The sequence below is a fragment of the Oreochromis aureus genome, linkage group 22, assembly GCF_013358895.1.
Source record: "Oreochromis aureus strain Israel breed Guangdong linkage group 22, ZZ_aureus, whole genome shotgun sequence".
Lineage (NCBI taxonomy): Eukaryota > Metazoa > Chordata > Actinopteri > Cichliformes > Cichlidae > Oreochromis > Oreochromis aureus.
The window spans coordinates 11792095-11803954 of record NC_052962.1 but is presented as its reverse complement, the minus strand read 5'-3'; the positions used below and the strand labels follow the sequence as shown (position 1 = coordinate 11803954).

General features: G+C 39.1%; 1 protein-coding gene across 2 annotated transcripts; it reads left to right on the top strand.

Moving 5' to 3' along the window:
• Positions 1–368: 368 nt before the first annotated feature.
• LOC116326578 (metalloreductase STEAP4-like) lies at positions 369–10658 on the top strand. 2 transcript variants are annotated; one of them, XM_039605475.1, is made up of 9 exons: positions 369–1682; positions 1779–1886; positions 4029–4099; positions 4531–4615; positions 6402–6680; positions 6764–6858; positions 6962–7115; positions 7256–7426; positions 8817–10658. In XM_039605475.1, the coding sequence occupies exons 1-9, from the start codon at positions 1506–1508 to the stop codon at positions 9078–9080; spliced, it is 1404 nt and encodes a 467-aa protein (XP_039461409.1). In that variant the 5' UTR covers positions 369–1505; the 3' UTR covers positions 9081–10658. The 2 variants fall into 2 exon arrangements, with proteins under 2 accessions (XP_039461409.1, XP_039461410.1); XM_039605476.1 differs by having other exon boundaries at positions 1637–1886; positions 4519–4615.
• Positions 10659–11860: the final 1202 nt, after the last annotated feature.

Here is an 11860-nt window from a genome sequence, read left to right as displayed (position 1 = left end):
AAACTCTGTATTCCTCGTCCACACGTAAACGCAAAAAAAGGAGTTTTAAAAAATCTCCGTTCTCGGTGATTCGATACGCCGTTTACATGTGGCCGAAACAGCTGCGTTTTCAAAAATACCCGTGTAGGTGCGGACGGATTGTAAAAGAGTTGGTAGTTTATTTTCTTACTACCTGTAATTCATTGCAGATTATTTGTATTTGCTTAATTGTTTACTAAATGTTTGAGGTGTGAAATAAACCGCAATGGAGCAAAATATGGGTGTGTGTGGTTGAAGGATGTGTTTGTGCGTGTGCGTGTGCGTGCGCGCGTGGGTGGGTGGGGGGGCGAACATTTTTCTTGTAAAACAAGGGGGGCCCAGCAAAAAAAGTTTGGGAACCACTGCCTTAAAGGTTAGGCATAAAATGATTTCTCATTTTGCTGTGATATACCCCCTGGTAGACATTAATGCTTTGGTTATGGACTTGAGTGTAAAAGCTCCCGAGGTAACATGCTGCTTGTCTGCCATAAATATTTCTGGCTATGTATATGTATATTGTTATTTGAATGAGGCTGCTTTTATGGAGACGAGTATATTTTTGTGCAAATAGTTGAAGTTGATGTGATGCTGTGTGTCATTTCTATAGCCAGGTAGTCACTCTGTCTACACAAAGCCAACTCCCTTGGTACCTCACATCACAGCTGGGACTCTGTTCAGCTCCGATCGTCCTGACCCATTTCAGTGCACAGATACGCACACACACACGCTCGACCACACACACATATATACACCAACTGACAGTTGCAAACAGACCCATGCATTCATACAAAGCAAAGCAGCCACACGCAAAACACTTACATATGTGCCAAGCTTCATTTATGCTCTACTGAGTCTGTTCGTGTCACAACTTTGCAGATGTTTTAGCCATGGGGACATGAACACTAAATTTGCAGAAATTCTCTTCCCGGTTGTTTGGTTGGAACAGCGGGTTTTGAAATGATAATGAATCTGTGGGCCAGGATTTCCCACATGGCATCATGTCTAGAGTGGAAACAGAAGAAATAGAATAAGGCAGCACTGGAAAGCAACAGCAAAAGATTTTTTTTATTACCAAATGTAAAAGTCAAATTCTGGCTGAACTAGGTAGATAAAGCAGTCGGCGTTTCTAAGAATGATGAAATGTTAAAAAAGTGTGAATCTGAGGTTAATGTTACTGCTGCAGAGTGCAGATGGCTCCCCATACAGTTAATTTAGAGTTCAAAGTCTTGCTCTGTCAGTCAATAGCTGACTGACAGAACCAAAACACAGATATGAGTTGTACTGCATTCCAACACGCGTGATTTCAGATGTTGATTGCAGGTGTAATAAACACCTATAATAACTCCATTACGCACACGGAGGTTAACGGAGTTAAAAGACAAACCAAGCACAAGACAAAGACAAGTGGGAGAGGCAGTGTATAGGTCAGATTCCAAAACAATATAAATACGCAGGTAACACTGACCATCCAAACTCAGTGTGTGATCATGACTGTGGAAATAGACATATCGAAGAACATGAGCCCTGAGCCTGAGCTCATGTGTATCTTTGGGACTGGGGACTTAGGACGCTCTCTGGGCCTGCGTCTGCTCCAGTGCGGCTACAGGGTGCTGTATGGCAGCCGCACACCTCACAGCTGTGGCCCCTTGCCTCAGGGAGCTCAGGTATGCCTTATGGCATTATATTGAACTTAGAGTTTTTTAAATTTAGAAACATTACTGTACGCATCTCAAACATGTTCTGTCCTGTGTTTTGTGCAGGTGATGACCCATGAAGAATCAGCCCGGTCTGCCAAGCTGATCTTCATTTGTGTTCACAGAGAACACTATGAATTTCTGGAGAAGATGGCACCTCAGCTTGAAAGAAAGGTTAGTTGAGTCCAAAGTTAAAATTGGAAGCAAAAAGATACACAACACCCTGAGTGGCTACTAACAGCTTATTAGTTGAGTCAGACTCTACTAAGTATCCCAGTAAATAACTAAAACAGATTTCAGATTTTTTGAGTTTCTTTCTTTCTTTCTGTGAATCATCATTTCTACATTTGTATTTGCCAACTGGCCTGGAAACAATATTTAACATATTGTGTACACATAGGTCATTATACTTGTTCCCACATGGGAAACATGACAGCAAGAGTTTAAACAATGACATTTTCATGGAATTATCATGGTGATTTGTCAGTAATAATTCATGTTATTTGAGAGAACATAAAAATATTAACTACTGTGTCATTCATATATTAAGGAAATCATTTTTAGAGACACATCATCTAAACCCTAACCCTAAATGTTGTTGGCTAGCAATGAATTCTTTTCAACAACAATATGAAATATATGATGGTATTATGTCACAAGAACATTTCCACTTAAAAATGTAGACATTTTCTTGTCTTTGAAAAGAAAACGATGACCTCATGACAATCAATGATTGATTAATCATAACTCATTTTTATAACAGCGTTACCTAATGCAAGTTTATTATGTTAAAAGTCTAACTGGTGTTAGCACAGCTGATTAAAGAAGCAATAAATTGGTCAATCTGAGCCTCTGAAGTATTTTGAGACTGTAATTGAACCTACAAACACATTCGCACTGGATAAAGCAAAGTGCTGTTGTAAGACAGGAGTGAGGACGTCTGAAAATGGGCTTTTTGTATGTTTATGTAGGTAATCCATGACAATGATTTATGAAAAAAACTATTCTATTAATCATGAGCAATTTAATAATGAAACAAGGACATTACAAACTGTATTAGTGTAGGATAGTGGAGTGGATGTCTTTTTAAAATAATAATAATAATAATAATAATGCATTGGATTTATATAGCGCTTTTCAAGGCACCCAAAGCGCTTTACAATGACAATCTCAACATCTCTGAAGTTTATTACTTTGCTTGACACCTCTGCGCTCAGTTGGATTGTGGAACAGTTTGTCCTCAAGACATTAACCACAAAGTTTTCCTCAGTAAATGTTCTGAATTGTTAAAAAACATTAAATATTAGCATTGCTTTAGTTCTGTTACAGATAAAAAGACATGAAAAAACTATTACTTTTAAGTTTGCATTGTTTTATCAATTAAATTCTGCTAAGATGATTATGCTACTTTGTAACTTTTATGTGCAGCATGATTTAAGGATTAAATCTTAACAACAACTAATGCCATACAGTAGTATTTTAATAATAATAATAATAATAATAATACCTATTAACATTTTTAATGAATGGCCAAGTTACATGTGAGAATATTACATTTTAGCACATGATAAAGAAAAAAAAACACAAAAATTAAAAAATAAATAATAAAAATAAACTACAAAAATAACTCAGGAAATTAAAAACACAAGCAGACCAAAATGCCCCATTATTAAGAAATATTTGAAGTGGAAACAAAAATTTCAAGGAAAGCAATTCAGAGACAAAATTATTAGTATTTTTTTTTTGTGTGTGTGTTTTTTAACCACATGTTATCTCAGGGCAGTTTAGTTGGCTCTAGACCTTACAGTATTACAGAAAGACACTGAACAAATCCCTCTTGAGGAAGAACCTCTGACTGAACCAAATTCAGGCTGAGGGGCTGTCTGTCTGAAACGGTCGGGGTGACAGGAGAGTGGAGAGAGAAAAAAAATGAGCACTTGAAAAATAACAAATAGTGAGCAGGTTTGCAGGGACAGTAACCACAGGTCAAAACCGAGCACCTATAGATCGAGACACATCTCCAAAAAGGTACGGAGAGAGGAGAAAGCATAAAATACAGGAGAAAGAACCAGAGGCTACTGACATGTAATCATGGCAAATGAATGCAGGAGGGCGGACAAGAGGTGCTACACAAAAACATAACGTTATCCAGTCACACCTTATGTGTGTGTAATGTCAGTGTTTTCTGTTGTTCACATCTTAACGGAATTATTCACATGATTTTTGTAAAAGGATGTGCATGAAATAAATGACAACTATTCTAACTACTTTATTTTTTTTTCTCTACTTTATCAATGCTGATGGATTTATTTCAAGGTGCTGGTGGACCTCAGTAACAACTTGAAGAAAGACATGTACATGGAAGCAAATGCCGTCTACTTGCAGAGGTAACATACGCCCTCAAAAGTGTGGAAAAGAAATAAAGAGTCTCTCATTCATAAATACACTGTGCATGCAAGTCATTCCTTCTGTTCACCAAGGGAGCCTAACCTTTTTCCTGATAAATCTTTATTTGTTGTCAGAAATATCTTTTTCTTTCTTTGCAACTGTGCTTATTACAAATCTATGTGAGAATGACATTGTTGTGGAAAATGCTCCTAAAGACCACTTGGAAAATGAGAGATCAAAACTCTCCACTGAATCCTAAAGTAGTGAAAGAAATCAAGTGGTTGCAGCTCCATTGACAGATGAGCCTGCTGTGTATCCATTCGGTTGAAGTGGAAACATTGATTCTCATCATTTTGAGACTTTTCCTTTCCCCTGGGCGTCTTTGTAAAGGAAACAATAGCAACTAAAGTCCTTTCAGTGTGTTCTCTAGGCTGGTCCCTAAAGCGGCCGTAGTGAAAGGCCTTAACACCCTGTCTGCCTGGGCCCTGCAGAATGGACTTCTGGCAGGAAGACAGGTAAGACAAGAGTAGAAGTAAGGGATCTGTTAAAAAGATGTCAGCAGGCTCAAGATGAAACAGAGTCAGGAAGCTTCCGAGCCTTAAGGAAGACTTTGGCTGACTAGAATAAAGATACAAACAAAGCACTAACAGAAAGAGGAGATTACTAAATTGATCTGATCATCATGAGAAATGTTTGACTTCAAACTACAAAATAACATCTGCTTTCAGCATTTTCTGTAATGCGATGGGAAAAAATGTCTCTTGGACTGCTTAATAACAGGAGATTGCTTCACCATACGCCATGCAAAATTTAGGGAAGCAATTGATTTCAGTTTTGTTGCTGCTGATTATTGATTTTGCTGTCTTACCATAACAATGCGAGAGAAAATGAGGGCAGCGCTTGTAAAAATACACAAACAAGCACACTTCATGATCTTGCAAAGTTGAAAGACCAGTGTTTATTGCAGCTTCTGTTTCACGGCTACAAAGAGAAACACAAACATGCTCGAACCTCTGGAGACCAAACCTGAATCTGTCTCAAATCCTCTTCAACACAAACAAGCCCCCATACATGTGCACGTACACACACACAAACCACTGCAGTGTTCTATTTCTTTGAAAACAGGTAGCTGTGCGAGAAAAGAGGGTGTGTGTGCTTGAATATGTGTTTCTTTATCAGTGCATATGTAGTTACAGTATATATCCACACACACTCATGCTTTTAAGTGTGTGCTATTCCCCAGCCAGCAATTTGATTAGATCCACAGCGGGGCTGTGGCTCTGTCACATTTACATTCAGATGGAGATTTAGTCTGTCGGCTGTCCCCTGCTGTTACTGGTGCAGTAATGTAGGGAGACATGGCTGGCTGCCCGGTCCACTTACACACACACACCTGGGGAAAACTGCTCAATCCCACTGACTCTCCTATATGCCTGTCAAACTGCTCTCTCTCTGTCACACACTCTCTAGCTCTCGCTAGTTCTCGCCTTTTACAAACAAGTTAATCGTCTTATCACAGAGCTGTGAGTGCAGTAATAAGCTTCAGCATGCTGAGATCTAGAATGGGATTACATATTGAGCAGCATATGTATATAAAGTAGGCACGTGTGCTTACATAGTCATACATTTTCAGGGGCTTCTTCCCAAAATAATGAAGAAGCGGCAGAAGCAAACAAAACAGGAGTAATTCTGTCGACACACACTGTAGGTGTAGCTGTGCAGTCATTCACTAGATATTCGAATCGGGGGGGGGGTGAGTCATCTATTAGTAATACAAACACAGATCATTAGAATGTGCTGAGAGAAAAAATTAATAAAAGCAGTCCTAAAATAATAATATGAATATTATTATTTTAGGACTGCTTTCATCAATTTGCCAACTAATACAGTTTGTAACTGCAAAGAAAAGATACGTGACACGATGAAACTTCACAGACAACTAAAACCGCATCATCTTCCATTTTGGTCAAAAGCGACTAAGAACAGATTAATGGTCCACGCTGTTGCACTGGTAAAAATGCTTCTGCCTGCAGACATGAATGCAGAAGGTGTAGGTTTTTGAGTCAGTCGCACATATGCTGTCCTGCTGCCTTAATACTCATTAGAGAACCAAACTGCCGGCTGAAAAGCCCCCAACAAAAGCATCATTTATTCCTGTTTCAGGAGTCTTTGATAAAACCTGCAGTGCAAAGCTTAGCTAGAATTTTTTAAACCTTTAAACAAATGTAACTTTATATTTGTGACAAGCTTTATGCTTTTGGAGAAATACACATTTATAGAATGTTTCTATTTATGCCCCAGGTGTACCTGTGTGGGAACAATGAAGAAGCAAAACGGGACGTGGCAGAGATGGCCACCAAACTAGGCCTCACTGTTGTGGACAAAGGGTCCCTGTCAGCTGCTAAAGAGGTGGAGGACTTCCCTCTGCAGCTGTTCCCAGAGTGGAGGATGCCTTTGTACGTGGCTGTCGGTCTCTCTGCCTTCTTTTTCTTGTATTTGCTTATTAGAGATATCATCTATGCATATGTGGAAAATGATGAAGATATCTCCTACCGCATAATGATATCCCTGGCCAACAAGGTAAAGATATGCCCCTCTTTGTTTAGTTGCTTGTAAAACGGTATTTTACATTTCTCATTGTGTTTTTATTTTCCATGTGTCAGGTGTCTCCAATCATGTCCCTCATTATGCTGGCGCTCTGCTACCTCCCCGGAGCTATAGCTGGGTTCCTTCAGCTCTACAGAGGGACCAAGTACAGGTCAGGCATCAAACATAAACATTTTCATTACTGGTACAATGTAAAAACAAAATTGCATGATTTTTGCAGCGTAAAGTGCCTAACTTGTTTTCCCATGTTCCAGGCGTTTCCCCAACTGGCTAGATCGCTGGATGCTGTGCAGGAAACAGATGGGTCTTCTTGCACTAGGCTTTGCGTTTCTCCATGTTATCTACACATTACTCATTCCTGTCCGCTACCCTAACAGACACAAAGTCATCTCCAGTGTGGTGAATGAGGTACAGTGCAGCAGGCTAGTGCAAACTGATTGGAGTGTTTCTGCAATCCTGCACAAAGAGAAATATTAAATAAAGCTTATATGTACATGTAGAACATTCACTGCAATAACAGTCCCTCCACTTTTCTCTCTTCCTTTAAGATGAAGAACAATAACACCACTCCATTTTACTTTGACAATACCAAGGCATGGGGCGCAGACTCATTATTTGCACTGGGAATCCTGGGCTTCTTTCTTTTTGTCCTGCTGGGGCTAACATCCTTGCCCTCGGTGGGAGGCACTCTCAGCTGGAGAGAGTTCAGCTTCGTTCAGGTCAGTGCAGATAAAAATGCACAGTCCTTCATATGTATGTGCTGTGTTTGAACATGTATATGCTCATGCACACCTTTAAACTCTCACTCTTTATCAGTCATGTGTTTCATATCAGTGAAGGCATATTTTAGAGCCTTCTAGATAATCTACATTTAGAACTTCTAAGATTTTATCAGTTATTAAAGTGTTGTAAAAGCAATATAGCAATATGTCACTGGCACTCTTCTCCCCAGAGCCTAGTTAACTAGCTGCCTAACACAGGCACACAGAGGGAGAGCTAGGAAGACTTTAGCCAAGGATTTTAAATGTTAAGTTATTCATTAAATAGAATTATGATACCTGGTATAATCCTCCAGTGAGAAGATTTTTAATAGAGGTCACAGGCCCATTTGTGTAAAGGTCAGGTCCATAGATAGACCTCAGACAGTGAATGGTACTCAGAGATGGAGGTGAAAGTCAAAATAATTCTTATGATCTAGTGAGGAGAGTTATGAAATAAGACATGAAATAACAATAATATGCTTACATAAGCTTACTTTTTGCTTCTAGTTGTGATCACTGTTGTCAACATGGGAATATAAAGCCCTGAATACAAGCAAATACCCAAAAATGCTAGGACACTGTGTAATATGATATTTGCTCTCCACTGGTTTAATAAGGTGCAAGTAGGTGCAAGATCCCTTATCGTCATCACACAGGGGCACGGTTTATTACTGCGCCATAGCAATAGCACTGTTTGGTTTCTCTGCTGTTTGCCCTTATTGCAAATGCTAAAAAATGGAAATGGAGGCACATTATGCACTAGGTTGTTTGTTATTATGTCTGCGTCTGTGCATGTCAGTCTTAAATTCAGCATAAAGCATTTCCAAGGATAGTTTGGTAATTTGGGAGATAGCTCATTCTCATTCTCATTCTATTTCTTCCACAGAGTTAGGTGAGACAATTGATACCATTAGTTTGTCTGTGTGGTAAATTTGCCAATACCAGCTTAGGGTTGACTTATCCTAGCTTAGTGTAGCATGACAAAAGGAGAAAGCAAATACTGTCACAACAAAACTGAGCGCCTCTAAACCTCACCAGTTATTTAGCTTTTTTAAAAAACCTTCTACCTTTGGACAAAAGTTCCATCCATTTCCAGGATTTTTGCTAAGCTAAGCTAAACCCGTATTTTCAGACTTGTGTTTGATTAACTTTTGCTTTTATGTTCTGTAATTTTGTGATGTTGATCAGTGCTATTGAAATAAAATTGTTATTATCGACTTACTAAACTCATTGCTAGCTTCATGTTTACTTAACAGATAACAGAGAGGTAACAGTCTTCTTGTCTAACTCTTTCGTTTTTAATCTTTAATTTTTACCATTTTGTGTGTGTGTTTCTTTTTCCCCACAGTCGACGCTGGGCCATCTGACTCTGTTTCTCTGCACTGCACATTGCTACATTTATGCCTGGAATAAATTCCTTCGCACCTCTACGTATAAATGGTACACTCCTCCGGGCTCCATGCTCTGTCTAATTGTTCCTTCGGTGACACTGGTGCTCAAGCTGATCCTCGTCCTCCCCTGTGTGAACCGTCCGCTCATGCGCATTCGCCAAGGCTGGGAACGCAACCGGCCAAAGGATGAGATGGGTGAACTCAAGGCCACTAACATGTGATCCAGGGTTGCTGAATGTTTCAATGACATGTTATATTAACAATTTTCATTTGTAGGCAATCATAAAGTAGGAAAAATGAAATAGCATAACAATCGTTTCGATTTTGCACAAAGTATATTTTAGGAGACTAACTATTAGTTATGTAAAGAAGAAGAAAGACCAGTGGTTCCAGTGGTGAGTTAGTGTGTGATCCTGCCTGTTCCTGACTTTGCAATACTCAGAGAAAAGTTAGGTTTATGCTGGCCAAATTGACACGCTTCTGTTGATATAAATATTTTTAATGTGTATTTTCTTTGAGCATTGAAACCCCCCACACATTTCAGATGTTTGTGTTGTATCGTTTTCACCAAATGTGCTGAAAAATAGATTGCTATCCCCTGTTGAAATCCACTGTTTTGATAAACATATGCAATAGTTTCTGTATTCCTCTCTCCTTTCCCTTCAAGTGGAGCAATTGTATCCCTGAGGTTGCTCTCTTTTCAGGATGTTATTGATCTCCCTGCTTTCTGACAAATATCTCACTACCCGTACCTGCCTCCGTCTCAAGAGCACGCCAGAGTGCACACTAAGACACACATGTTTATGATGCACATACACGGCATAAAGGTGAGTAAGTTAATTGGATTTCTGCATGCAGATTATATGAAAAAAAAAAAAAAACACGAAGCACTTAACTTGGGGGTGGAACAACAGATTTTGTAGTCAAAAGCAGATTCACAAACAGCCTTTACCACCATAGATCTAGTGCAGTGTTATAGTCACCAGCAAATTTACCAGGCTGAAGCAGGTAGGTAGTAATAAAACATGCAGGCTGCCCTCAATATACCCGCTACTACCGAGGAATTGCTGAGAAGGCAGATCCAGTTAGATTTGAACAGATGATGAGCAGAAATGGGAAACTCAATAGTGATGGCTGGTGAACAGGTGCAGGATGGTTAGAAGAGGTTGGTATGCACATCCTTAATGATACAGGGACAGAAAAAGGAAAGAAGAAGATGGAGTAGCTGTCGCCATGACAGATTCTGGTGCTATATAAAGAAAATGCAGTGCCTCTCGCCTAAAGCAGAACATTTAGGCAGAGACATCCTGTTATCTAGCATCTAACAGCATTATCTGCATACACAATCTGTAATCCCTTACATCCTCTCCTATTGTATTAGCCTCCTGTTACCAGTGAACCGATTTTACCAAACTGCCTGCTGTTCCTGTGCATTGGTGTGTGCGTGTGTTGGTGTGTGAGTTATTCCATTATTGCCTCTGGAAAGAATTAAGATGTAGCAACATGCAGAGCAGAATAGCTGTGAAACAAGCTAACTTACATAATTCATTTCCTCTCATCTTTAATTTTACACACCTAGACAGCCCTGAAACCTATAATAACTTTATTTGTGTCTAGCCTTGAAGGCTTAAACCTGTGTGAGTGTAAATAAGCTGCAGAAATTGTGGGTTAATACAGAGATCACTGACATTCAAGCTCCACCTGTGAAATGTACAACTGGATATTAAATGAAAGGTGTATAACAAAATAGCATGGGAACTTCAGAAATGTAAATTATGTATCCCAGAATTGTGACAGAGAATAAAATGCACTTAATTAAGAAATTATGGTTTATTTATGAGAGTTTTTCTGCAAAGGATTTTGTTTTTGTTATTCATTAGGTCCTTTTTTGTTCATTAAAACCACTTCTTAAAATGACAAATCCTGCAAAATCGGATATCCACAGACGTTCAGCCGTCATTATGTTTTAGTTACTATTCACATACAGAAATGAGATATTTGAAATTGTGTGCACAGGAGTGTGCAATACCAGCACTTTTAACTTTAACTCACAGAAGAGGATAATTTGACTGAGGCGATACTAAATTATGAGATTTCCCTTTGAATTGTGCAGCCACAGTTCCAAAAATGTTGGGACTCTGTAAAATCAGATCAAACAAGAACGTAATGATCTCATAGACCCATATTTTATTCACAATAGAACAACAGGTCAGTAAATTAAAAGAGCATCTTAGAGAGGCAGAGTTCCTCAGAGGTTCATCTGTCTATAAATAAACTGCATCTACAAATTTTGGAACATTTTCAGAATAATGTTCCTTGATTTAAAATTGTGAAGATGTTGAATATTTCATCATCTACAGTACATAATATCATTATAAGATTCAAGCAATCTGGGGAAATCTCTGGGAGCAAGAGATAAGGCTGAAATTCAGTACTAGTTGCCCGTGATGTTCAGGCAGCACTGCATTAAAAACAGGTATGATTCTGTCATGGAAATCACTGCACGGGCTCAGGAACACTTCCAGAAATCATTTACTGTGAACACAGTTCACTGTGCCATCCAGATCTTACACATCTGTCATGCGAAGAAGAAGCCATATGAGAACATGATCAAGAAATGCCATTGTCTTCACTAAGCTAAAGTTCATTTAAAATGGACTGAAGCAAAGCGGAAAAGTGTTCTGTGGTCAGATGGCTCTGATGGTTTGAGGGTGCCTGTGGAACTGGCAGTTTGCACATCTGGAAAGGCCCCATCAGTGCTAAAAGGTATATACAGGTTTGAGAGAAACATCTGCTCCCATCCACGTTATGTCTTTTTCAGGCAAGCGCTTGCATATTTTAGCAAGACAATGATAAATTGCGTACTGCTACTATTATAACAGCATGGCTTTGTAACAAAAGAATCTGATGCTGAACTGGCCTGCCTGCAGTCCAGACATTTCACCTATAAAAAAATATTTGGAGCATCGTGAAACAAAAAAATACACCAAAAAAGAACTGC

Excerpts from the sequence above, each read along its gene's own strand:
- LOC116326578 (XM_039605475.1), top strand. The coding sequence starts at position 1,506 with ATGACTGTGGAAATAGACATATCGAAGAACATGAGCCCTGAGCCTGAG. Across the intron at positions 4,100-4,530 it reads AATGCCGTCTACTTGCAGAG|GCTGGTCCCTAAAGCGGCCG; the intron begins GTAACATACGCC and ends TGTGTTCTCTAG. Across the intron at positions 6,681-6,763 it reads TGATATCCCTGGCCAACAAG|GTGTCTCCAATCATGTCCCT; the intron begins GTAAAGATATGC and ends TCCATGTGTCAG.